Source organism: Gadus macrocephalus, chromosome 22 (assembly GCF_031168955.1).
Source record: "Gadus macrocephalus chromosome 22, ASM3116895v1".
Taxonomy (NCBI): domain Eukaryota; kingdom Metazoa; phylum Chordata; class Actinopteri; order Gadiformes; family Gadidae; genus Gadus; species Gadus macrocephalus.
The window spans coordinates 1,962,582-1,989,520 of NC_082403.1; the positions used below are offsets into that span (position 1 = coordinate 1,962,582).

General features: G+C 48.6%; 1 protein-coding gene across 1 annotated transcript in view; it reads right to left on the minus strand.

Annotated features, from left to right (window-relative positions):
* Nucleotides 1–1,971: 1,971 nt before the first annotated feature.
* The window catches only part of rims2b (regulating synaptic membrane exocytosis 2b), a 25,914-nt gene continuing 946 nt past the window's right edge, over nucleotides 1,972–26,939 (minus strand). Inside the window, exons 3-33 of the mRNA XM_060043740.1 lie at nucleotides 25,878–25,942; nucleotides 25,247–25,366; nucleotides 24,250–24,349; nucleotides 23,867–23,990; nucleotides 23,710–23,756; nucleotides 23,226–23,278; nucleotides 22,852–22,890; nucleotides 22,095–22,225; nucleotides 19,706–19,877; nucleotides 19,457–19,580; nucleotides 19,239–19,307; nucleotides 17,555–17,690; nucleotides 17,164–17,268; nucleotides 16,646–16,696; nucleotides 15,631–15,699; nucleotides 15,085–15,144; nucleotides 13,860–13,997; nucleotides 13,651–13,712; nucleotides 13,192–13,230; nucleotides 11,776–12,723; nucleotides 11,579–11,620; nucleotides 10,838–10,876; nucleotides 10,281–10,300; nucleotides 9,971–10,032; nucleotides 7,717–7,848; nucleotides 7,077–7,240; nucleotides 6,459–6,594; nucleotides 5,940–6,052; nucleotides 5,754–5,858; nucleotides 5,017–5,156; nucleotides 1,972–2,427 (exon numbers count right to left, since the gene is read on the minus strand). Of these exons, the coding sequence (XP_059899723.1) occupies nucleotides 2,239–2,427; nucleotides 5,017–5,156; nucleotides 5,754–5,858; nucleotides 5,940–6,052; nucleotides 6,459–6,594; nucleotides 7,077–7,240; nucleotides 7,717–7,848; nucleotides 9,971–10,032; nucleotides 10,281–10,300; nucleotides 10,838–10,876; nucleotides 11,579–11,620; nucleotides 11,776–12,723; nucleotides 13,192–13,230; nucleotides 13,651–13,712; nucleotides 13,860–13,997; nucleotides 15,085–15,144; nucleotides 15,631–15,699; nucleotides 16,646–16,696; nucleotides 17,164–17,268; nucleotides 17,555–17,690; nucleotides 19,239–19,307; nucleotides 19,457–19,580; nucleotides 19,706–19,877; nucleotides 22,095–22,225; nucleotides 22,852–22,890; nucleotides 23,226–23,278; nucleotides 23,710–23,756; nucleotides 23,867–23,990; nucleotides 24,250–24,349; nucleotides 25,247–25,366; nucleotides 25,878–25,942 (3,794 nt within the window). The 3' untranslated portion in view covers nucleotides 1,972–2,238. The remainder of the gene's footprint in view (nucleotides 2,428–5,016; nucleotides 5,157–5,753; nucleotides 5,859–5,939; nucleotides 6,053–6,458; nucleotides 6,595–7,076; nucleotides 7,241–7,716; nucleotides 7,849–9,970; nucleotides 10,033–10,280; nucleotides 10,301–10,837; nucleotides 10,877–11,578; nucleotides 11,621–11,775; nucleotides 12,724–13,191; nucleotides 13,231–13,650; nucleotides 13,713–13,859; nucleotides 13,998–15,084; nucleotides 15,145–15,630; nucleotides 15,700–16,645; nucleotides 16,697–17,163; nucleotides 17,269–17,554; nucleotides 17,691–19,238; nucleotides 19,308–19,456; nucleotides 19,581–19,705; nucleotides 19,878–22,094; nucleotides 22,226–22,851; nucleotides 22,891–23,225; nucleotides 23,279–23,709; nucleotides 23,757–23,866; nucleotides 23,991–24,249; nucleotides 24,350–25,246; nucleotides 25,367–25,877; nucleotides 25,943–26,939) is intronic.

The following is a 26,939-nucleotide window of genomic DNA, read 5'->3' on the forward strand; positions in this document are numbered from 1 at the left end:
AGTTGACGTGTAGTTTGTTGTAATCAAATCAGCATAGAAAATATAAACTTCAGCTATATGTATAGCGAGATGTAAATAAATACCTAGATATATTTTTCTGTAACAATAACTAGTTTTAGTTTTACAGACTAAATAACCGAATACATTGAAAAAGCCATCAGGGAATCTCGTCCCTCGATGTGAAAGTACGTCCGGTCCTAGTACTTCTGGTCCACCGCAGCTCCTCCTCCGTCGGGGATTCAGCGCGCTGTAACCTGCCAACTCACCACTAGAGGCCGCCAGTCCCGGACACAAGAAGACCGCTTCTCAGGTGGAGGGGGAGGGGCCTCCCTTCGGAACAACAGGGGCCTCATGTACTAAGGTTGCGTACGCACAAAAACGTGGCGTACGTCCTTTTCCACGCTCACGTTCAGATGTACAAAACGTGAAACGATCGTAAAAATGTGCGGTCCCCACGCCAGATCCAGAGCTGTCGTACGCACGTTTCTACAGCTATTGTTCCTTTGGCGACACTTAGAGGTGACGCTGGGAAACTGGGAAAAAAGGTGAAAACAATGACTCAGAGTGATTTGCACATCAGAGACACACTAATGAACAATTAACACACCTTGCAATTATATGGGTGGCTATAAAAGCATGCGCAATGGATGAAGAATTTTTTTAAAAAAATGGCTGCGTTAGCGTTGTTAGAGGACATCGAAAATGGTCAAATCCAAAGGGCGCTGGAGACGCCGGGGCCGACGGAGCAATCCGTGCCCTCTCCTTGCTTGTCTATTCAAAAATAAAACATTTAAGTTAATAAACACGAGTCAAAGTCTTTAATATCCTGGCATCTTTACGCACGACTTATGTGTATTGCAAGCAGCCAATTGTATGACCAGTATAATTACAGCATTTATGACTTCAGCATATTTACCTTGGGGATGATCGGTGTCCCCTTCATGGGCTCCCACCACTCCGGTGAGAGCTGTGTCACCGATCAAAGCGGCCACTCTCAAATCGAAGGGGGAGAGTTCCCCCACTCCCGTCCCCCCACCTGTTGCGGTCACGCTTCGGCGGTGGGCAGAAACCCTCCGCTTCACCTCCACCTTGAGGTCTGACCACTTTTTTTTAATTTCAGAGTGTGTGCGCTGCTGAGACCCCACTGCATTGACGGCCTCGCAAACACACTCCCACTCACTTCTCTTTTGTTTTGCATTTATCCCTGTTGACAGGGTTCCAATTGCATATGCTTGCGCATTTCTACCTCGTGGAGCAAAATCTCGAGCTCAGACTCCGTGAAGTTTCGTTTTTTGCCTCTGTTCATGGTGCCAGGTGATCGGATTAAGAGGTGAATCAGGTCCAGAGGCCTATTTAAATGAAATTGCATATTTAAATGAGGGCGTGGACAGGGAGGAGTTTGGCACCTCGGCATGTGCGCTCAATTCCACGTTGATCGAGATGTACAAAAGAAACGTGCTTGGATCCATGCGTTCGCACACTTTGATACATCTGAATTTATTTGTGCGTAAGACAGTTTCTGGGTTTTGGCGTACGCCAAGTTTCAGTATGAAATCCACGCAAGTCTTAGTACATGAGGCCCCAGGTGATGTTCATGTGATGCTGTGACTCTCGATCTGGGCGTACTGGCTACTTTTTAGTCGGTCTGAATATGAAAATATGAAAAACACGTTTTTGATATAGCATGCATTTAACATGTATCTATAGCATATATTGATATAAGCACTTATTTATAGCATATGTATATATGTTTAAATTCTATTCTGACCTCAAACAGATAAACATCGCTGTAGTTGACTATGAATCCTCATTTGAAGTACGTTTGCTAGCCTTGATTGCATGTTAGTTAATGAAACTACATAATCAAGCATTCAATCAAATACAAATCCAGACAAAAACAATTATGCTTGAAAATTGATATTTAAAGTGTGTGTTTGTGTGAGTGTCAACACACATGAACTAACCACACAGAATAGTTATGCATTTTATTCTGAAAACAATTCAAAAGCATATTTCTGGGGACATTTCTGTTCAGGATGCAATAAAATAAAGGTCTGTTACTCTGACTTTATTAAACTAAAGTATTGGAGTGTTATGTTTTAGCTCGCTGTATGTTATGACATGTTATGAGTTACAATCCTTCTTCCACCAATCATCAGAGGGGACGTTCTGTTGCCCCAGCAACCAGCGGTGGAGTCGTGATGTGCTGATTGGTTGGCATGCTGATATTGGGCGGAGCTACTTCTTAACACCCTCTGTCTCACTGTTGGTCAGCGGGGCCAAAGCAGGGTCAACCAACGACGTGGGAGGGAACAATTTGAACCAACCAATCACCATCTGGGATAGGTCCAGATCGTCCAATAGGATCTGAGCAGCTCCCATAAAGGATTTGTGATCCATTCGACCGTAGTCTCCCCACACGATAATCTAGAGAGAGACAGGTAGAGAGAGACAGGTTTGGAGAGAGACAGGCAGAGAGAGACAGGCAGAAGTACACGTTTAGGGCCTTATTTTAATGGTCTGAAACGCAAGTGAGAAGCGCCAAGCGCAAGTAGCTTTGTGGGCGGTTCTATGGCGATGTTGCTATTTTACCGGCGCAAAAATTACTATTGCGCCCGGTGCAAATCTAAAAAGGGGTGGTCTGAAGCAGCCTAATTACCCGTAGGTGTGGTTTGGGCGTAACGTCCAACAAACCAATGAGAGTGCCAGCTCCCATCCCCTTTAAGAGCCATGAGCGCATTTGAATCTGACGAGTTGATATTTTGACAGCGCGTTTGCAGTCTCCGGTGAGTCAGATGCATGACCACATGAATTTCAAACTTCAAATGGCTCAGTTTATGGCCAAATAATATGGCCTACTTCACACATGGAATAGCGTTTTCTTCCACAACTTCAGAAACAGTGAGTCCTCAAATAAATTTCGGCAAAGAAAACTTAACACACACAGGCCTATGATATGCGGTAACTGTGGTTCTATTTGATGATATACGCAATACATTAACAAACATCGTATTGTATGCATTATCGTTATCGACTTGTGTTCCCAATATGCATGTGTCCCCCGTTAACATACATTGCCATGGACTGTATTATGCGTTACGTGTTTAGTTTGCGTGTGTCTAGACAGATGGACGCACACACGCGCGCCCGCTTCCATTAGTTATTTTACACGTACACACACGCGCGCCCGCATTCTTTCATCCTTTTCAACACTCACTCGCGGTAAAGCAATGTTTTCTCACGATCATATACTCATCAATCCTAAAAGTTATGGGCTTGTACACGATGTCTGTGTCAAGAAAATGTGTTTGCTGTACGGTGTTTGCAGATGCATTGAATTAAAAGTACAGCTTATTACCGCTGTATCAGTTTTTCTTTCCCAAATAATTTACCAAGAATGTGTGGCTAGGTAGATTGAGAGAAGTAAAGTGCATGCGCGAGATGCACAAGCAACATTATGCATGCGCCCTTAAAATAGCATCTGAACAAGGCACTTTAAACCAGGTATTTCCTGGTTTGTGGCGCAATTGTTTTCTGAAACTGCAAAATAGCACCAGGGAACGTTTGCGCCAGAACACGCCTCCTCCTTTCGCCGAACCGCCCCTTGGGGCGCAAGATCATTCCCTAATTTACAGGCGCGTGGCGGTGGAGGGAAACGAACGCTCTGCGTCAGCTGCAAACTAGCAACGACACGTGCGTCAGTGTAGAAAGTCAATTGCGCCGGAAGCAAGATGGGAGAGAAACAGGCAGAGAGGGACAGTGGGACGGAGAGCGAGAGATACCTGAGAGTATTGGTGTAACGGTGTAACAGTAGAGCTGTTGGAGTACGCCCTACTGTTACAGTAGAGTGTGTAACGGTGTAACAGTAGAGCTGTTGGAGTACGCCCTACTGTTACAGTACAGCGTGTTGAGGGGTTACAGTAGGGCGTGTTGAGGGGTTACAGTAGAGCGTGTTGAGGGGTTACAGTACAGCGTGTTGAGGGGTTACAGTAGAGCGTGTTGAGGGGTTACAGTAGAGCGTGTTGAGGGGTTACAGTAGGGCGTGTTGAGGGGTTACAGTAGAGCGTGTTGAGGGGTTACAGTAGAGCGTGTTGAGGGGTTACAGTAGGGCGTGTTGAGGGGTTACAGTAGGGCGTGTTGAGGGGTTACAGTAGAGCGTGTTGAGGGGTTACAGTAGAGCGTGTTGAGGGGTTACAGTAGGGCGTGTTGAGGGGTTACAGTAGGGCGTGTTGAGGGGTTACAGTAGAGCGTGTTGAGGGGTTACAGTAGGGCGTGTTGAGGGGTTACAGTAGAGCGTGTTGAGGGGTTACAGTAGAGCGTGTTGAGGGGTTACAGTAGGGTGTGTTGAGGGGTTACAGTAGGGCGTGTTGAGGGGTTACAGTAGGGCGTGTTGAGGGGTTACAGTAGAGCGTGTTGAGGGGTTACAGTAGAGCGTGTCGAGGGGTTACAGTAGAGCGTGTCGAGGGGTTACAGTAGGGCGTGTCGAGGGGTTACAGTAGAGCGTGTCGAGGGGTTACAGTAGAGCGTGTTGAGGGGTTACAGTAGGGCGTGTTGAGGGGTTACAGTAGGGCGTGTTGAGGGGTTACAGTAGAGCGTGTTGAGGGGTTACAGTAGAGCGTGTTGAGGGGTTACAGTAGAGCGTGTTGAGGGGTTACAGTAGAGCGTGTTGAGGGGTTACAGTAGAGCGTGTTGAGGGGTTACAGTAGAGCGTGTTGAGGGGTTACAGTAGAGCGTGTTGAGGGTTTACAGTAGAGTGTGTTGAGGGGTTACAGTAGAGCGTGTCGAGGGGTTACAGTAGAGCGTGTCGAGGGGTTACAGTAGAGCGTGTCGAGGGGTTACAGTAGAGCGTGTTGAGGGGTTACAGTAGAGCGTGTTGAGGGGTTACAGTAGAGCGTGTTGAGGGGTTACAGTAGAGCGTGTTGAGGGGTTACAGTAGAGCGTGTTGAGGGGTTACAGTAGAGCGTGTTGAGGGGTTACAGTAGGGCGTGTTGAGGGGTTACAGTAGAGGTGAGGTACCTGCAGCACCTTGCCCTCCGGCGTGTCTTCGAACTGCAGCTGCTGCTGGTACAGCGGGTCGGGTGACTTCCTGGCGAGGCGCGTGCGACGCTTCAGGACACACTTCCCGTTGTCCACCAGGTACACCTTCACGTACGGAGCTGCACAGATTTGCTCCGTCACTCATTTTTATTTGTTTGAACTACTTTCGTTTTCACACCGTGGGGCATTATGGGTAGCAGAAACAGGTGACTGACAGGGGGTGGCTCTCACTGGTCCCTGTCAGCCTTGGTACGACCGAAACAACCAGAGGAAAACAACCAGATAAAACATGGGCTAGGGCCATTTCACCATCTGGCTGAATCAACAAAAACGTTTTGATGATTATTATTTAGTTATTTAGTAGTTAAAGGCTTTATCAGCGATGTTGGCCGACGTCACTTCTGTTGGTATTTGAAGGGAGATCCCAAACAAACTGAGCCCGCTCGCCCCCCCCTCCCGCGTTTCGTCCATCCAGTAAAAACTATCATGAACGCAAAACCCCACAACACCCACCCCTGGTCAGTGATTGGTTGGAACACTATTTATTTTGGTTTTGAGTGGTTGGTAGTAGCATTTGTTTTTGTGTACGATCTCTGAGCGCAGGCTGCCTACAGAGACGTGTTTTTTTGACGGCCTGCTTATGGGGCGGGCAGCTAGCGGGTCGGGAGGAAAGATCAGATGAATGTGATCGCTGCTACGACCTTTGAGTGGCGTACCTGGGACGTTGTTCTTGGTCCCCTGTTTACCCACAAGCCCCCTGGCTCGGATCACCTCCACGTCCAGACGCTCCTTCCTGTACACCATCCCGATCTGGATGTCACCTGACAGGAAGTGACATCACACTCGTCAGCAACCGCGTTGCCACACTGCACGGTGTGATTCCCGAGTGTATATGGACTGACCCATTGCAGGCGTGGCCAGGGTCTGGCGCCCAGCCAACTGGGCGGGGCCAAGCCCATCCAGGAAGCCATTAAACAGCCTATCAGAAGCCAGCTTCACCCCCGGGAAGATCAGCCTATCACAACACAGGAGAGGTCAGAGTGTGTGTGTGTGTACATGTCTGTGTGTGTGTGTGTGTGTACATGTCTGTGTCTGTCTGTCTGTGTGTGTGTGTGTGTGTGTGTGTGCATGTCTGTATGTGTGTGTGTGTGTGTGTGTGTGTGCATGTCTGTGTGTGTGTCTGTGTGCGTGTGCGCGCGTGCGTGTGTGTGTGTGTGTGCGTCTGCGTCTGCCTCTGCCTCTGCGTCTGTCTGTCTGTCTGTGTGTGTGTGTGTGTGTGTGTGTCTGTGTGTGTCTGTGTGTGTCTGTCTGTCTGTCTGTCTGTCTGTCTGTCTGTCTGTCTGTCTGTCTGTCTGTCTGTCTGTCTGTGTGTGTGTGCATGTCTGTGTGTGCGTGTGTGTGTGTGTGTGGGGGGGCCCTACGCTCCGGGCGTGGGCTCCTCAGCGTCCAGGTCCCTGCTGGGCTGTCTGGTGAAGCGCGCCCTGAAGTCCACAGCCAGCCCCGTCTCCACGCTGCGCTGCACCGGCAGCCGGATCACCTTCTTCTTCTTCTCCTCCTCTGTCAGTTCACACCGGTTCACGCTGCTTTACACTAGTCCACACTGGTTTACACTGCATTAAACTGGTTTACACTGGTTTACACTGCTTTACACTGCTTTACACTGCTGTAAACTGGTTTACACTGCTTTAAACATGTTTACACTGCTTTACACTGCTGTACACGGGTTTACAGTGATTTACACTGGTTTACACTGGTTAACAGTACTTTACACTGTGAGGTGTTCTGTTCCTCTCCAGACCAACTGGTTTAAACCATATGTATCTGGTTTTATTTGTCCTTGTCTGAACGGGTTTGGACTGGTCTGAACGGGTTTGGACTGGTCTGAACAGGTTTGGACCAGTCCGAGAGGGTTTTGACCGGTCTGAGAGGGTTTTGACTGGTCTGAGAGGGTTTTGACCGGTCTGAACGGGTTTGGACCAGTCTGAACGGGTTTTGACCGGTCTGAACGGGTTTTGACCGGTCTGAAGCGGTGCACTCACCCTCTGGGTTGGGCTGGGAGGAGCTCTTCTTCCCCAGGCCGACCATCCCCATCATCCGGGCGCCCAGGCTCGACCGCCTCTTCTTCTCATCGTCATCATCGTCGTCCCTCCTCCCCAGAGAGCAGATCTCCCCCGCCGCGGCGGGCGCCTTGGGGGGCGGGGCCCTGGAGGACACGCAGGGAGGGGCATGAACCCAGTCTAATCCAGTCTAGTCTAATCTAAACTAATACAGTTTAAATTAAATTAATCCAGTCTGAACTAATCCAGTCTAATCCAGTCGAATTTTAACTAATCCAGCCTAAACAAAAATAATACAGTCTAAACTAATCCAGTCTAATTTAAACTAATCCAGTCTAATCTAAACTAATCCAGTATAATCTAAACTAATCCAGTCTAATTTTAACTAATCCAGTCTAATCTAAACTAATCCAGTCTAATCTAAACTAATCCAGTCTAATCCAAACTAATCCAGTCTGAACTAAACTAATCCAGTGTCATTTGATCTAATACAGTCTAATCCAGTCTGAATTAATCCAGTCTTTTCTAAATTATTGCGGTCCAAACTAAACTAATCCATTGTAATCTAATCTAACCCAGTGTAATCTCGACTAGTCTGACAGTTTAAAATCCTGTCTCTTACTTGGGCTTCTCTGGCTCCTCCTCCGTGTCCTCCCCCTCCAGTGACTCCCCCTTCTCTAGGGACGGTCTGCTCTCCCCGTCTGACCCCGCCCCCGCGCTGTCTTCCGATTGGCCCTGGGGGGCCTCAGAGCTGCTGGATTCAGCCAATAGTAAAGGAGCATGCATGCAGACACAAAACGAAGAGAATGAAAATTGAAAATACTTGCAGCCAAATGACTAATGCTAACATGCTAATGTTACTGAGAACCATGCTAAGAATCAAGTTAAAGGCTAATGTAGCTACACACCAGACTAAGAATCAAATGACATGCTAACATACTAGCGTCACTGTAGGGTGGTGGTCGGGTGGGATTAACTGGGTCGTTTTAGGGTGGGGTTAGCAGGTTGGGGTTAGGGTGGAGGTATCCCCTGATACAGTGAGGTGGGGTTAGGGTGGAGGTATCACCTTAAGCGGTGAGTTGGGGTTAGCAGGGTGAGGTTAGGGTGGAGGTATCACCTGATACGGTGAGGTGGGGTTAGGGTGGAGGTATCACCTGATACGGTGAGGTGGGGTTAGGGTGGAGGTATCACCTGATACGGTGAGGTGAGGTTAGGGTGGAGGAATCACCTGATACGGTGAGGTGGGGTTAGGGTGGAGGAATCACCTGATACAGTGAGGTGGGGTTAGGGTGGAGGTATCACCTGATACGGTGAGGTGGGGTTGGCAGGGTGGGGTTAGCAGGGTGGGGTTGGCAGGGTGGGGTTAGCAGGGTGGGGTTAGGGTGGAGGTATCACCTGATACAGTGAGGTGGGGTTAGGGTGGAGGTATCACCTGATACAGTGAGGTGGGGTTAGGGTGGAGGAATCACCTGATACGGTGAGGTGGGGTTAGGGTGGAGGTATCACCTGATACGGTGAGGTGGGGTTGGCAGGGTGGGGTTAGCAGGGTGGGGTTAGGGTGGAGGTATCACCTGATACAGTGAGGTGGGGTTAAGGTGGAGGTATCACCTGATACAGTGAGGTGGGGTTAGGGTGGAGGTATCACCTGATACGGTGAGGTGGGGTTGGCAGGGTGAGGTTAGGGTGGAGGTATCACCTGATACGGTGAGGTGAGGTTAGGGTGGAGGAATCACCTGATACAGTGAGGTGGGGTTAGGGTGGAGGTATCACCTTAAGCGGTGAGGTGAGGTTGGCAGGGTGGGGTTAGCAGGGTGGGGTTAGGGTGGAGGTATCGCCTGATACAGTGAGGTGGGGTTAGGGTGGAGGTATCACCTGATACGGTGAGGTGGGGTTAAGGTGGAGGTATCACCTGATACGGTGAGGTGGGGTTGGCAGGGTGAGGTTAGGGTGGAGGTATCACCTGATACGGTGAGGTGGGGTTAGGGTGGAGGTATCACCTGATACGGTGAGGTGGGGTTAGGGTGGAGGTATCACCTGATACGGTGAGGTGGGGTTAGGGTGGAGGTATCACCTGATACGGTGAGGTGGGGTTAGGGTGGAGGTATCACCTGATACGGTGAGGTGGGGTTAAGGTGGAGGTATCACCTGATACGGTGAGGTGGGGTTGGCAGGGTGAGGTTAGGGTGGAGGTATCACCTGATACGGTGAGGTGGGGTTAGGGTGGAGGTATCACCTGATACGGTGAGGTGGGGTTAAGGTGGAGGTATCACCTGATACGGTGAGGTGGGGTTGGCAGGGTGAGGTTAGGGTGGAGGTATCACCTGATACGGTGAGGTGGGGTTAGGGTGGAGGTATCACCTGATACGGTGAGGTGGGGTTAGGGTGGAGGTATCACCTGATACGGTGAGGTGGGGTTAGGGTGGAGGTATCACCTGATACGGTGAGGTGGGGTTAGGGTGGAGGAATCACCTGATACGGTGAGGTGGGGTTAGGGTGGAGGTATCACCTGATACGGTGAGGTGGGGTTAGGGTGGAGGTATCACCTGATACGGTGAGGTGGGGTTAGGGTGGAGGTATCACCTGATACGGTGAGGTGGGGTTAGGGTGGAGGTATCACCTGATACGGTGAGGTGGGGTTAGGGTGGAGGTATCACCTGATACGGTGAGGTGGGGTTAGGGTGGAGGTATCACCTGATACGGTGAGGTGGGGTTAGGGTGGAGGTATCACCTGATACGGTGAGGTGGGGTTAGGGTGGAGGTATCACCTGATACGGTGAGGTGGGGTTAGGGTGGAGGTATCACCTGATACGGTGAGGTGGGGTTAGGGTGGAGGTATCACCTGATACGGTGAGGTGGGGTTAGGGTGGAGGTATCACCTGATGGTGTCGGACGCCTCGCTGCCCCCGGTGGCTCCAGGTGATACGTCGCCCTCTGATGCCTGAGTGAGGATACAGTACCATAAACGGGTCACATATAGAATACATATATAAAATATATCATGTCTACCAAATATATGTACGCATAAAATATATAATATATATATTTGAAACATCAACATAAATATATATGTTGAATAAATGTACACATCAAATCAATTAAACATCTTCTATCTATGAAATGTATACACACATATATATATATATATATATATATATATATATATATATATATATATATATGACTCACCTTAGCCGGAAGGACTCCAACTGGAGAATGAGACAGAGAGCAAATGTCAATCTACCGTTACAAGGATTTATATTTCAAAAATGACATCTGTACCGATGTACACTGTGGGCTGTCCCCTTACCACGGTCTGTTCCATTACCTGTTCCATTACCACGGTCTGTTCCATTACCTGTTCCCTTACCACGGTCTGTTCCATTACCTGTCCCCTTACCACGGTCTGTTCCATTACCTGTTCCATTACCACGGTCTGTTCCATTACCTGTTCCCTTACCACGGTCTGTTCCATTACCTGTTCCATTACCACGGTCTGTTCCATTACCTGTTCCCTTACCACGGTCTGTTCCATTACCTGTTCCCTTACCACGGTCTGTTCCATTACCTGTTCCCTTACCACGGTCTGTTCCATTACCTGTTCCCTTACCACGGTCTGTTCCATTACCTGTTCCCTTACCACGGTCTGTTCCATTACCTGTTCCATTACCACGGTCTGTTCCATTACCTGTTCCCTTACCACGTCTGTTCCATTACCTGTTCCCTTGCCACGTCTGTTCCATTACCTTGGGCTGTTTTCGCCTGCTGGTCCTCCCATTTGACCTCTGTACAGGCAGAGAAAAAACAATTGGTCTCTAGTGACACAGTACCCCGGAGAGACAATAACCTAGAGAGAGATAGTACCCTAGAGAGACAGTACCCCGGAGAGACAATAACCTAGAGAGAGATAGTACCCTAGAGAGACAGTACCCCGGAGAGACAATAACCTAGAGAGAGATAGTACCCTAGAGAGACAGTACCCCGGAGAGACAATAACCTAGAGAGAGATAGTACCCTAGAGAGACAGTACCCCGGAGAGACAATAACCTAGAGAGAGATAGTACCCTAGAGAGACAGTACCCCGGAGAGACAATAACCTAGAGAGAGATAGTACCCTAGAGAGACAGTACCCCGGAGAGACAATAACCTAGAGAGAGATAGTACCCTAGAGAGACAGTACCCCGGAGAGACAATAACCTAGAGAGAGATAGTACCCTAGAGAGACAGTACCCCGGAGAGACAATAACCTAGAGAGAGATAGTACCCTAGAGACAGTACCCCGGAGAGACAATAACCTAGAGAGAGATAGTACCCTAGAGAGACAGTACCCCGGAGAGACAATAACCTAGAGAGAGATAGTACCCTAGAGAGACAGTACCCCGGAGAGACAATAACCTAGAGAGAGATAGTACCCTAGAGACAGTACCCCGGAGAGACAATAACCTAGAGAGAGATAGTACCCTAGAGAGACAGTACCCCGGACTTGCCTTTCCTTGATCCTCCTGGGGTCGTTGGCCGTTTCTCTTGCTCTGACAAACAGACAGACAGACAGGTTGGTGAATACAGACAGACAGACAGACAGACAGGTTGGTTTAAATAAACAGAGGCTATAATGTTATTGTCATTGTGTTGGTGATGATTCACAGACAGATTGGTGATGACTTGAATAAGTAAAGATACAAACCTGAAGTCTGGGATGATGTAGGGGCGGGGCCAGGTGTAGGGGCGGGGCATGCTGTAGGGGCGGGGCCAGGTGTAGGGGCGGGGCTTGCTGTAGGGGCGGGGTCGGGTTTAGGGACGGGGTCAGGGGTTGGTGCGGAGACAGGTGTAGGGGCGGGGCTTGGTGTAGGGGCGGGGCTTGGTGTAGGGGCAGGTGTTGGGGCGGGGCTTGGGGTTGGTGCGGAGACAGGTGTAGGGGCGGGGCTTGGTGTAGGGGCGGGGCTTGGTGTAGGGGCAGGTGTTGGGGCGGGGCTTGGGGTAGGGGCGGAGACAGGTGTAGGGGCGGGGCTTGGTGTAGGGGCGGGGCTTGGTGTAGGGGCAGGTGTTGGGGCGGGGCTTGGGGTAGGGGCGGAGACAGGTGTAGGGGCGGGGCTTGGGGTAGGGGCGGAGACAGGTGTAGGGGCGGGGCTTGGGGTAGGGGCGGAGACAGGTGTAGGGGCGGGGCTTGGGGTAGGGGCTGAGACAGGTGTAGGGGCGGGGCTTGGGGTAGGGGCTGAGACAGGTGTAGGGGCGGGGTCTGGTAAATGGGTGGGGCCTGATGTCGGGGTCGGACCAGTTATAGGGGCGGGGCCAGGTGTAGGAGTGGGGCCTGTTGTGAGGGCCATGGCTGGGCCAGGTGTGTGTGGGGGACCAGGTGTAGAGGCGGGGCCTTGTGCGTGGGCGGGGCCTGGAGTGACTGGGGGAGCAGCAGGGGGCGGGCCTTGAATCCTTATGGCTGGGGGTCCATGATGATTGACAGGTGGGGGGGCTTGTTGGAAGGGAGATGCTTGGTGAGGGGCAGGAGCCTGATGGGGAGGGGCTTTTAGAACGACCGACTGAGCAGCCTGAGGAAGGACTGGGGGAGGGGCTTGGCGTGGGGGAGGGGCTTGGCGTGGGGGAGGGGCTTGGTTGTGATGAGATGATAGCGGAGCTCCTGTTGACCAATAGGAAAACATGGAACGAGACATTAGTTTGTTTTAATTATAGACTGGGTTTAACTCTAGACTGGGTTTAACTCTAGACTGGGGTTAACTCTATAGACTGGGTTAACTCTATAGACTGGGTTAACTCTATAGACTGGGTTAACTCTATAGACTGGGTTAACTCTATAGACTGGGTTAACTCTATAGACTGGGTTAACTCTATAGACTGGGTTAACTCTATAGACTGGGTTAACTCTATAGACTGGGTTAACTCTATAGACTGGGTTAACTCTATAGACTGGGTTAACTCTATAGACTGGGTTAACTCTATAGACTGGGTTAACTCTATAGACTGGGTTAACTCTATAGACTGGGTTAACTCTATAGACTGGGTTAACTCTATAGACTGGGTTAACTCTATAGACTGGGTTAACTCTATAGACTGGGTTAACTCTATAGACTGGGTGTTTAACTCTAACCTTTGTTAACGTTGTAACCTTCGGACGATTCAGCTCGGTCTGAATCGCAAACAAAGGAAGAGTAAGGATGGAGAGAGAGAGAGAGAGAGAGAGAGAGAGAGAGAGAGAGAGAGAGAGAGAGAGAGAGAGAGAGAGAGAGAGAGAGAGAGAGAGAGAGAGAGAGAGAGAGAGAGAGAGAGAGAGAGAGAGAGAGAGAGAGAGAGCAGTTAAGAATATAACTTAGCATTGTGTAGCTTCTTATCCTAGCTATCTTTGTTGTATACGGGGAACGGGTCAACCTAGTGAATGCTAGTGTGCTCGGCACTTGGTTCTATGAACATCTGTTTGGGTGTGGGCGGGCTGTATTCTGTCTGTCTGTGTGTGTGTGTGTGTGTGTGTGTGTGTGTGTGTGTGTGTGTGTGTGTGTGTGTGTGTGTGTGTGTGTGTGTGTGTGTGTGTGTGTGTGTGTGTGTTACATACATGTGACCTGTGAAGGGGCGTGGGGCAGCTGTCTCCCAGATGTCCCATTTGGAGAGATACCCCTACACACACACACACACACACACACACACACACACACACACACACACACACACACACACACACACACACACACACACACACACACACACACATTAATACACTCAGCCTAGCACATTCCAGCCAATCTGATGAGGTGGATTTGTCACCTGACAGGGCCGGGCGATGAGGGGGCGGAGCGTTGGGCTGAGGGGGCGGGGCGTGCGGCAGAGGGGGCGTGGTCAGACCGCAGGTCCACTGAGCGCGAGCGACCGGAGCTGTCGTGACTATCCATCCCTTTGCTTGCTCTGCAGGAATAGTGGGTTACATCACCATGACAACCACGCACCTCCTCAAAGCCATCGCCATGACAACCGTGGAAACCATGTGTCAACAGATTATGTTGATGTTGACATGTTTACCTTACTGAGACACGTCTAGATCTATAGTTATAAGATCAAATAGATCTTTAGCTAAAGATCACATAGATCTATAACTATAGACCTATTGGCACTATAGTATAGATTCAATAGATCCAATAGATCTATAACCAAAGATCTATTGGCACTATAGTATAGATTCAATAGATCCAATAGATCTATAACCAAAGATCTATTGGCACTATAGTATCGATTCAATAGATCCAATAGATCTATAACCAAAGATCTATTGGCACTATAGTATAGATTCAATAGATCCAATAGATCTATAACCAAAGATCTATAGGCACGATAGTAATAGATCCAATAGATCTATAACCAAAGATCTATTGGCACTATAGTATAGATCCAATAGATCCAATAGATCTATAACCAAAGATCTATTGGCACTATAGTATAGATCCAATAGATCCAATAGATCTATAACCAAAGATCTATTGGCACTATAGTATAGATCCAATAGATCCAATAGATCTATAACCAAAGATCTATTGGCACTATAGTATAGATCCAATAGATCCAATAGATCTATAACCAAAGATCTATTGGCACTATAGTATAGATCCAATAGATCCAATAGATCTATAACCAAAGATCTATTGGCACTATAGTATAGATCCAATAGATCTATAACCAAAGATCTATAGGCACTATAGTAATAGATCCAATAGATATATAATTATAGATCTATTGGCAGAGGGGGCGTCCATAAGGTGGCCAATAGATCTATAACTATAGATCTATTGGCCACCTGATGGAGATCTATAACTATAGATCTACTATTGGCACTATAGTAATAGATCCAATCGATCTATAGCTATAGACCCGTCCTCTACCACCACATCTATACTAATATACCTGCTCATCCATTGATCTGTAGATCAATGGATGTAGATCTGTTCTATTTATATCTATACATAGAGCTGTATACCTTTAGATATAGATCTGTGTTTACCTGACGAGCTCATCGTCCAGGGCATCAGGCTCGAAGGGGAAGTGAGGGATGAAGTCCTGGCTGCAACCGAGACACGCTAACCTGTTAGCTCTTTATCATTAGTATACATGCTAACTGTTAGCTCTTTATCATTAGTATAATGTTAACTTGTTAGCTCTTTATCATTAGTATACATGCTAACTGTTAGCTCTTTATCATTAGTATAATGTTAACTTGTTAGCTATTTATCATTAGTATACATGCTAACCTGTTAGCTCTTTATCATTGGTATACATGCTAACTGTTAGCTCTTTATCATTAGTATACATGCTAACCTGTGAGCTCTTTATCATTAGTATACATGCTGACCTGTTAGCTCTTTATCATTAGTACACACGCTAACCTGTTAGCTCTTTAACATTAGTATACACGCTAACCTATTAGCTTGTTGTCATTAGTATACATGCTAACTTGTTAGCTCTCTCTCTCATTATTACCCACTCCGCTATACTCTGTAGTACTATCGAGTGTTACATACTGTGATACTTTACAGGACGACTCTCGTACCTGAATTCATCAGAGTTAGGGTTCACCATGGGGGGGGTCCAGGGGGCGGAGCTAGGACCAGCGGAGTATCTTCAGGGAGACATCAGTCTGTCCTTTATCACAGTCTGTCCTATATCACAGCTACAGTCTGTCCTCTATCACAGCTACAGTCTGTCCTCTATCACAGCTACAGTCTGTCCTCTATCACAGCTACAGTCTGTCCTCTATCACAGCTACAGTCTGTCCTCTATCACAGCTACAGTCTGTCCTCTATCACAGCTACAGTCTGTCCTCTATCACAGCTACAGTCTGTCCTCTATCACAGCTACAGTCTGTCCTCTATCACAGCTACAGTCTGTCCTCTATCACAGCTACAGTCTGTCCTCTATCACAGCTACAGTCTGTCCTCTATCACAGCTACAGTCTGTCCTCTATCACAGCTACAGTCTGTCCTCTATCACAGCTACAGTCTGTCCTCTATCACAGCTACAGTCTGTCCTCTATCACAGCTACAGTCTGTCCTCTATCACAGCTACAGTCTGTCCTCTATCACAGCTACAGTCTGTCCTCTATCACAGCTACAGTCTGTCCTCTATCACACCTACAGTCTGTCCTCTATCACAGCTACAGTCTGTCCTCTATCACAGCTACAGTCTGTCCTCTATCACAGCTACAGTCTGTCCTTTATCACAGCTACAGTCTGTCCTCTATCACAGCTACAGTCTGTCCTCTATCACAGCTACAGTCTGTCCTCTATCACAGCTACAGTCTGTCCTCTATCACAGCTAGTCTGTCCTCTATCACAGCTACAGTCTGTCCTCTATCACAGCTACAGTCTGTCCTCTATCACAGCTACAGTCTGTCCTCTATCACAGCTACAGTCTGTCCTCTATCACAGCTACAGTCTGTCCTCTATCACAGTCTGTCCTCTATCACAGCTACAGTCTGTCCTTTATCACAGCTACAGTCTAAGATAACTAATAGTATTTACAACCATTTCTTATGTCTAGTATTAGTACTAGTGCTACTCTCATACCGGCCTCCTAAGTCCAAAGAGTTGGTCGCAGAAACCCTCTTCATCAGCCTCCTAAACACACAAACGCACACACACACACACACACACACACACACACACACACACACACACACACACACACACACACACACACACACACACACACACACACACACACACACACACACACACACACACACACACACGTCATTATATGTAGTATCTTTGCAGTAGCTGTAGTATTCTATGTAGTATCTGTAGTATTCAACGTAGAACTCTATGTAGAACTCTGTGTAGTATTCGGTGTAGTATCTATAGTACTCTATGTAGTACTCTATGTAGCCCTCTATGTAGTACTCTATGTAGTACTCTATGCAGTACTCTATGTAATACTCTATGTAGTACTCTATGTAGTACTCTATACTCTATGTAGTACTCTGTGTAGTACTCTATGTAGTACTCTATGTAGCCCCCTATGTAGTACTCTATACTCTGTGTAGTACTCTATGTAGTACTCTGTGTAGTACTCTATGTAGTACCTGTCCAGACTGCCGCTCTGGCCCACGTCGGAATAGGTCCTTGACAACCTGTTGTTGCGTAGCAACCGTACAGCATCGTCGCGGTAGAGCGGATAGAGAGAGGCACTGCGGGAGAAGGAGCATCACTTAATACTGAGCTATACTGTACTATACTATACTTATAATACTAGAGTCACATCACAGTACTATATACTATAATACAGAGAGAGGCCCTGAGGGAGAGAGAGCATCACTTAATACTGAGCTATACTGTACTATACTATACTATGTACATTATACTATACTATATACACTATACTATACTCACATACTCACATACTCACATACACACACACACACACACACACACACACACCCACACACTTACACACTCAAACACACACTCACACACCTTTGTGGAGACGGCTGGCTTGGGGAGCGTGATCGACTCCTGACCAGCTCAGATCGAGAGCCGTGATTGGTCACCATGACTTGGTCTGGAACAGAGAGGGCGGAGCTCTGGAAGTCCCGGCCACTCTGTCGGTAGTCTGCCAATTAAAACCCAGCATTATAATGCATAGTAATGGAGGGGGGGGGGGGGGGGGAGGGGGTAGGGTGGTGGGTTAGGGGGTAGGTGAGAAGGTAGGAGGGGAGGTAGGAGAGTAGGTAGGAGGGTAGGACCGTAGGTAGGAGGGTAGGAGGGTAGGTAGGGAGGTAGGAGGGTAGGACCGTAGGTAGGAGGGTAGGTAGGAGGGTAGGTAGGGAGGTAGGGGGTAGGTAGGAGGGTAGGTAGGAGGGTAGGTAGGGAGGTAGGGGGTAGGTAGGAGGGTAGGTAGGAGGGTAGGTAGGGAGGTAGGGGGTAGGTAGGAGGGTAGGTAGGAGGGTAGGTAGGAGGGTAGGTAGGGGGGTAGGTAGGAGGGTAGGATGGTAGGTAGGGGGTAGCTAGGGGGTAGGTAGGGGGTAGGTAGGAGGGTAGGTAGGGGGTAGGTAGGGGGTAGGTAGGGGGTAGGTAGGGGGTAGGTAGGGGGTAGGTAGGAGGTAGGTAGGGGGTAGGTAGGGGGTAGGTAGGAGGGTAGGTAGGGGGTAGGTAGGAGGGTAGGTAGGAGGGTAGGTAGGGGGTAGGTAGGAGGGTAGGTAGGAGGGTAGGGAGGTAGGTAGGGGGTAGGTAGGAGGGTAGGTAGGGGGTAGGTAGGGGGTAGGTAGGAGGGTAGGTAGGAGGGTAGGTAGGGGGTAGGTAGGGGGTAGGTAGGAGGGTAGGTAGGAGGGTAGGTAGGAGGGTAGGTAGGAGGTAGGTAGGGGGTAGGTAGGGGGTAGGTAGGAGGGTAGGTAGGGGGTAGGTAGGGGGTAGGTAGGAGGGTAGGTAGGAGGGTAGGTAGGGGGTAGGTAGGAGGGTAGGTAGGAGGTAGGTAGGGGGTAGGTAGGGGGTAGGTAGGGGGTAGGTAGGAGGGTAGGTAGGAGGGTAGGTAGGGGGTAGGTAGGGGGTAGGTAGGAGGTAGGTAGGGGGTAGGTAGGGGGTAGGTAGGAGGGTAGGTAGGGGGTAGGTAGGAGGGTAGGTAGGAGGGTAGGTAGGGGGTAGGTAGGAGGGTAGGATGGTAGGTAGGGGGTAGCTAGGGGGTAGCTAGGGGGTAGCTAGGGGGTAGGTAGGAGGGTAGTTAGGGGGTAGGTAGGGGGTAGTTAGGGGGTAGGTAGGGTGTAGGAGGGTAGGTAGGAGGGTAGGTAGGGGGTAGGTAGGGGGTAGGTAGGGGGTAGGTAGGAGGGTAGGTAGGGGGTAGGTAGGAGGTAGGTAGGAGGGTAGGTAGGGGGTAGGTAGGAGGGTAGGTAGGAGGGTAGGTAGGGGGTAGGTAGGAGGGTAGGTAGGGGGTAGTTAGGGGGTAGGCAGGGGGTAGTTAGGGGGTAGGTAGGGGGTAGTTAGGGGGTAGGTAGGGGGTAGATAGGGGGTAGGTAGGGGGTAGGTAGGGGGTAGGTAGGGTGTAGGAGGGTAGGTAGGAGGGTAGGTAGGGGGTAGTTAGGGGGTAGGTAGGGGGTAGGTAGGGTGTAGGAGGGTAGGTAGGAGGGTAGGTAGGAGGGTAGGTAGGGGGTAGGTAGGTAGGTGATACCTGATACGACTCCAATGCCTTCTTCACAGTCGTAGTCTGAGAACTCCCCCTCAGCCGTCCTCTGGGACCCTGGAGACACAGTGAGAGACGAGCACACATGAACACACCACGTACACAACTGACGTGTGTGCGTGTGTGCGTGTGTGTGCGTGTGTGTGTGTGTGTGCGTGTGTGTGTGTGTGTGTGTGTGTGTGTGTGTGCGTGTGTGTGTGTCTTACTGTACAGGCGTCGCTGCAGGTAGGGGGAGGGGTTTGGGAGAGGAAGTGATGTCACATCATGGCTCTGGATTTTGTACCAATGAGGCTGATCATCCAACAGGGCCGATTCCAGCTCTATCAGGACCTGCACAGGAATATACACACATACAAACATGAAGATTTACACACATATATACAGGAAGATGTACACATATATACATGCAGCCTGGTCCTCTATTTGGGTTATGGGGTTAGTGGACCAGGCGTTACCTCTCCCAGGTAGCAGCGGTCCTCCTCGCGGGTGTGGGCCTGGTCCCAGGCGGTGAGCTCCAGCGCCCGCAGGCTGAAGTCGCGGCGCGGCAGCGGGCCATACATGAAGCTCTGGTTCCAGCGAGGCTCCACCGTCTTCTTCACCGTCTTTGTCCTCCGCTTGGTCTTATCACTGCAGGGCAGGCCCACCGTCAGCTGCTAGCACCTGGCCTAGCTACTGGCTTAGCTACTAGCCTAGCACCTGTCCCAGCCAATAGCCTGTTTTCTAGTCAAGCTACTAGCCTATCGCCTAGCCCTAGGCTATCTTCTAGCCTAGCGTAAGCATAGGTACAAGCCAAGCACTCAGCCTAGCTAATAGCTAAACCATTAGCTAAGCTATTAGCTAGCTTAGCTATTTGCTAGCTCCTAGCCACGCCACTAGCCTAGCTCTGAGCCCAGCTACTGTCCCAGCATCTAGGCTTGCACATAGTTCAGTAACTGATCAAGCACCTAGCCTAGCTAGTAGCTTAGCAACTAGCCAGTACATAGCCCAGCTTCTCACCTAGCATCTATAATGGGTGTTGGACTAGCTACTAGCCTATAACTGAGCCTAGCACCCAGCCCACCTATAGCTTGGTCAGTGTGTAGTTTGTTTGGGTTTGTTCATAATTGTAATAGTTTGTATCTTAATGAAGGGGGGGGGGGGGGTAGTTAATGTTAGGTAGCTAGTAGTAGTTTGTTTCTTTGTGAATGCTAGTTAGTTAATGTTGGGTAGCTAGTAGTAGTTTGTTTCTTTGTGAATGCTAGTTAGTTAATGTTGGGTAGCTAGTAGTAGTTTGTTTCTTTGTGAATGCTAGTTAGTTAATGTTGGGTAGCTAGTAGTAGTTTGTTTCTTTGTGAATGCTAGTTAGTTAATGTTGGGTAGCTAGTAGTAGTTTGTTTCTTTGTGAATGCTAGTTAGTTAATGTTGGGTAGCTAGTAGTAGTTTGTTTCTTTGTGAATGCTAGTTAGTTAATGTTGGGTAGCTACTAGTAGTTTGTTTCTTTGTGAATGCTAGTTAGTTAATGTTGGGTAGCTAGTAGTAGTTTGTTTCTTTGTGAATGCTAGTTAGTTAATGTTGGGTAGCTAGTAGTAGTTTGTTTCTTTGTGAATGCTAGTTAGTTAATGTTGGGTAGCTAGTAGTAGTTTGTTTCTTTGTGAATGCTAGTTAGTTAATGTTGGGTAGCTAGTAGTAGTTTGTTTCTTTGTGAATGCTAGTTAGTTAATGTTGGGTAGCTAGTAGTAGTTTGTTTCTTTGTGAATGCTAGTTAGTTAATGTTGGGTAGCTAGTAGTAGTTTGTTTCTTTGTGAATGCTAGTTGGTTAATGTTGGGTAGCTAGTAGTAGTTTGTTTCTTTGTGAATGCTAGTTGGTTAATGTTGGGTAGCTAGTAGTAGTTTGTTTCTTTGTGAATGCTAGTTAGTTAATGTTGGGTAGCTAGTAGTAGTTTGTTTCTTTGTGAATGCTAGTTAGTTAATGTTGGGTAGCTAGTAGTAGTTTGTTTCTTTGTGAATGCTAGTTGGTTAATGTTGGGTAGCTAGTAGTAGTTTGTTTCTTTGTGAATGCTAGTTAGTTAATGTTGGGTAGCTAGTAGTAGTTTGTTTCTTTGTGAATGCTAGTTAGTTAATGTTGGGTAGCTAGTAGTAGTTTGTTTCTTTGTGAATGCTAGTTAGTTAATGTTGGGTAGCTAGTAGTAGTTTGTTTCTTTGTGAATGCTAGTTAGTTAATGTTGGGTAGCTAGTAGTAGTTTGTTTCTTTGTGAATGCTAGTTAGTTAATGTTGGGTAGCTAGTAGTAGTTTGTTTCTTTGTGAATGCTAGTTAGTTAATGTTGGGTAGCTAGTAGTAGTTTGTTTCTTTGTGAATGCTAGTTAGTTAATGTTGGGTAGCTAGTAGTAGTTTGTTTCTTTGTGAATGCTAGTTGGTTAATGTTGGGTAGCTAGTAGTAGTTTGTTTCTTTGTGAATGCTAGTTAGTTAATGTTGGGTAGCTAGTAGTAGTTTGTTTCTTTGTGAATGCTAGTTAGTTAATGTTGGGTAGCTAGTAGTAGTTTGTTTCTTTGTGAATGCTAGTTAGTTAATGTTGGGTAGCTAGTAGTAGTTTGTTTCTTTGTGAATGCTAGTTGGTTAATGTTGGGTAGCTAGTAGTAGTTTGTTTCTTTGTGAATGCTAGTTGGTTAATGTTGGGTAGCTAGTAGTAGTTTGTTTCTTTGTGAATGCTAGTTAGTTAATGTTGGGTAGCTAGTAGTAGTTTGTTTCTTTGTGAATGCTAGTTGGTTAATGTTGGGTAGCTAGTAGTAGTTAGTTTCTCTGTGAATGGTAGAGTTGGTTAAGGTTAGGTAGCTAGTAGTAGTGGTTAGTAGCAGCGCCCTGTACCTGCGGTCTGGGAGGAGGTGCATCTGGACGTAGGGGTTCCGGGGGCGTCCGTCCTCACGCACTGGGAGGTCTTTGGCCCCCAGGACCGTGACCATCAGCTGGTGGCCCAGCTTATCATACCACAGCTTCACCTGCAGGGGCACAGGAGGCCACGTCAATACCTCCTCCCTAACCCTAACCCCAACCCTACCTCCTCCCTAACCCCAACCCTACCTCCTCCCTAACCCTACCTACCTCCTCCCTAACCCTAACCCCAACCCTACCACCACCCTAACCCCAACCCTACCACCTCCCTAACCCTAACCCCATCCCTACCTCCTCCCTAACCCTAACCCCATCCCTACCACCTCCCTAACCCTAACCCTACCTACCTCCTCCCTAACCCTAACCCCAACCCTACCTACCTCCTCCCTAACCCTAACCCCAACCCTACCTCCTCCCTAACCCTAACCCTAACCCTAATTGTCGGAGAACGCTCCCATTCAGAATGCATTGGTTTACATTTCGTTCTGTGCAGCACTAAAAAAGTCGGCTAATCGTGATCTGGGACACGATGCGCACAGATTAACGTTTGTGCGCATGAGCACGAAATCGCGCGATACCGGGTTGATATGTATATGTGTCCCTGTACATATATAGTGTGTGTATATATGTGTCCCTGTACATATATAGTGTGTGGATGGTCTGTAGTCTGATGGATGGAGAGATGGAGGGAGTGAGGCAAGGAGGCGAGATAGGGAAGGTCTTCATCTGTTACCTGAACTCTGGGAACCGCTGAGGTCCAGCCAGAGGAGCCCTGTAGACACACACACACACACACACACACACACACACACACACACACACACACACACACACACACACACACACACACACACACACACACACACAAACACACACATTTAGCATTTACGCACGCGTAAACACACACACACACACAGATCGTGTTTGATATGGAGTGTGCTCATTAGTTTCATGTGTTTGAGGCGGACTGCTGTGGGTCCATGACTCCGTTGAGGTGTTTCCACTGTTGATGGTGAACCTGACGGGGAGGTCACGGGGAGGAGAGGTCACGACCTCTCCTCCCCGTCACACTAACTACCCCTAGAGGGGGACCCCAGTTATACTCACCGAGAGGCCCGACTGGACGCCTCGCAAGGGGGGCTTCTGGGGGTCAAAATAACCTACACACACACACACACACACACACACACACACACACACACACACACACACGCAGACACACACACACACACACACACACACACACACACACACACACACACACACACAGTTTGAGATTTGACCGTGTGACAGGGTGTGTCAACTTTATACTGTATCAGGGCCTTCATGTCAATGCATGTAAAGGTAGCCTCACAAAACAGTCAGTCAGGTGACTAACCCTAACAGTCGGTCAGGTGACTAACCCTAACAGTCGGTCAGGTGACTAACCGTAACACTCGGTCAGGTGACTAACCGTAACAGTCGGTCAGGTGACTAACCCTAACAGTCGGTCAGGTGACTAACCCTAACAGTCGGTCAGGTGACTAACCCTAACAGTCGGTCAGGTGACTAACCCTAACAGTCGGTCAGGTGACTAACCCATGACACTCACCTGGCTCCATGTGTGTGGGTGAGTTGTCTGACATCTGGGCAGAGTCACTGGAAACACAACAACAACAGGTTAGCGTCGGAACTCATCACTAACTACTAGGGGTTAGGTTAGGGTTAGGGTTAGGGGTTACGGTTAGGGTTAGGGTTAGGGGACGGACCTGAGAGCTCGGGACACCAGCAGCTCTATCTGCGGCTGAGTTTTAGACTCCAGGATGATGTTGTAGACCTCCTTGAAGGTGGCTCCCTGCAGGGGCCTCCCGTTCCACTCCAACACCTGGTCACCTGGTGGACCACAGCACGGAGCATTAGTCCAACCCTAACCCTAACCCTAACCCTAACCCTGGTCACCTGGTGGACCACAGCACTGATCATTAGTCCCACCTGCCCCCTAGTGGTGGACCACAGCATTTATTTCATATTAACCCGGTTCACACGTTGGCAAAAGGTTCCCACGTGTTTCCACACGGTGTGATTGATATGCGTGTGTGTGTCTGTGCGTGCGTGCGTGTGTGTCTGTGTGTGCGTGTGTGTGTGTGGTTACCTGGTCGGAGGTGCCCTACTGTGTCTGCTAGCCCTCCTCTCTTCACCTTGGTGATGAAGGCACAGAGTCGCCCGGACTCCGTCATCCTGCCCCCCACAACCTGCATGCCACAACAGTCTGTTAATACCCTAAAACCTACCCCTGACCCTATAACCTAACCCTATAACCCTAGCACTAACTCTAACCCTAACCACATCCTCCAGCCAAAACAGTCTGTTAATACCCTAAAACATAACCCTATAACCTAACCCTGACCCTATAATCATACCCCAACCCTGACCCTATAACGTAACCCTGACCCTAAAACCTACCCCTGACCCTAACCCTATAACCTAACCCTAACACTAACCCTAACCACAACCTGCAGACGAAACAGTCTGTTAGAACCCTAAAACATAACCCTATAACCTAACCCTGACCCTATAGCCTACCCCTAACCCTTCCCTATAACCCACCCCTAACCCTATAACCTAACGCTGACCCTATAACCTAACCCTGACCCTATAACCTAACCCTAACCCTATAACCTACCCCTAACCCTTACCCTATAACCTACCCCTTACCCTATAACCTAACGCTGACCTCATAACCCACCCCTAACCCTATAACCTAACGCTGACCCTATAACCTAACCCTGACCCTATAACCTAACCCTAACCCTATAACCTACCCCTAACCCTTACCCTATAACCTACCCCTTACCCTATAACCTAACGCTGACCTCATAACCTACCCCTTACCCTATAACTCCAACCCTAAAACCTAACCCAAACCCTATAACCTAACCCTAACCCTAAAACCCTAACCCTAAAACCTAACCCTAACCCTAAAACCTAACCCTAACCCTAAAACCCTAACCCTAAAACCTAACCCAAACCCTATAACCTAACCCTAACCCTAAAACCTAACCCTAACCCTAACCCTAAAACCTAACCCTAAAACCTAACCCCATAACGCTAGCCCTGACCCTGACCCTGGCCCTAACCCAACCTCGTACCTTGAGTCCCAGCAGGGCTCCGGTGTCGTCCGCGATGCTGCCGTCCTTCATCCTCTTGTTGAGCAGAATCCGACCAATCAGACGCTCCCCATCTTTGGACGGCTGCCATGTGACCGCGTGCTAGCAGAGTGACGGAAACAAACATGTGATGTGGGGACCAATCAGATGAGGCACTGTGGTCAAGCCCCGCCCCTAGGGACTGATAGGCCCTGTGGTCTAGCCCCGCCCCTAGGGACTGATAGGCCCTGTGGTCTAGCCCCGCCCCTAGGGACTGATAGGCCCTGTGGTCTAGCCCCGCCCCTAGGGACTGATAGGCCCTGTGGTCTAGCCCCGCCCCTAGGGACTGATAGGCCCTGTGGTTTAGCCCCGCCCCTAGGGACTGATAGGCCCTGTGGTCTAGCCCCGCCCCTAGGGACTGATATGCAGCAGTAAGTTATGACCAGTATAAGTCAAACTGCACACTAAGCGTAATTGATAATGAAATGTTACAAACCCAAGTTATATTTATAACAGTGTGATATATATGGTATATGATGTAGCTGTGGATTATTTATAATATACATGCTTTGTATATATGTACACACATATATTTATATATATATGTAAAGATCTTCTGCCCGTCAGGTCGTACCGTAGACGTGGGCGGAGTCTCGCTGTGCCACGAGCCTTGGTCCAACCAATGGCCTTCCATGTTACCTAGTTACCAGGCGACACGCATCAGGAAATTAGATGCAATCATGTCCTTGATGTTAGCTTAGCATGCTAGCAGTACAGGTTGTAAACAAACCATGCTAGCAAGGCAAAATGTTAGCTAAGCATGCCAGGAGCAATTGATTTCTTCATCTCTCACCTAATACCTTAATATAATCATCTTTAACCTAGGATTACTACGGAATTTCTAACAAATGAGTTCTAAAGCTAACCCTCATTATCTTTTAAACAAGGGATGGGAATGGTAGCTGAATAGCCCATCGACAGCAGAATCAGAACGAGTCTGAGCTGTGTGGGCTAGCTACTAAATACCTGTCTGTAGGTACTAGCTACTTAATACCTGTCTGTAGACACCAGGTACTAAATACCTGTCTGTAGGTACCAGCTACTAAATACCTGTCTGTAAGTACTAGCTACTACACACCATTCTGTAGATATCAGCTACTAAATACCTGTCTGCAGGTACTAGCTACTAAAGACCTGTCTGTAGGTACTAGCTACTCAAGACACTAGTTCACTAGCACCTGTGTCAGCAGAAGGATGCTGAGCTTGTTGTCAAACTTGAGCTTCAAACGAACGGTGAATAGTTAGCTTCTGGCTTCTGAGCTTTGGGGTTAATAGCTGATAGTGGCAACGATGGAGAGACTTGTAGACACATCGAAGGATTCCTCTAGGTCCTCGGATCTCCTCAATTCTCCTCTAGGTCCTCGGATCTCCTCAGTTCTCCTCTAGGTCCTCGGATCTCCTCAGTTCTCCTCTAGGTCCTCAGATCTCCTCTAGATCCTCAACTCTCCTCTAGGTCTATCTTTCTACTAGCTTCAGTAGGGCTATCTCTCTAGTAGCTTCAGTAGGGCTATCTCTCTAGATAGCAGTAGGGCTATCTCTCTAGTAGCTAGCAGTATGGCTATCTCTCTTGTTGCTCCAGTAGGTGCCTGTGTTCATTAATCCAGGAGTCTTCTTCTTAATCCCATTAGACGGACCA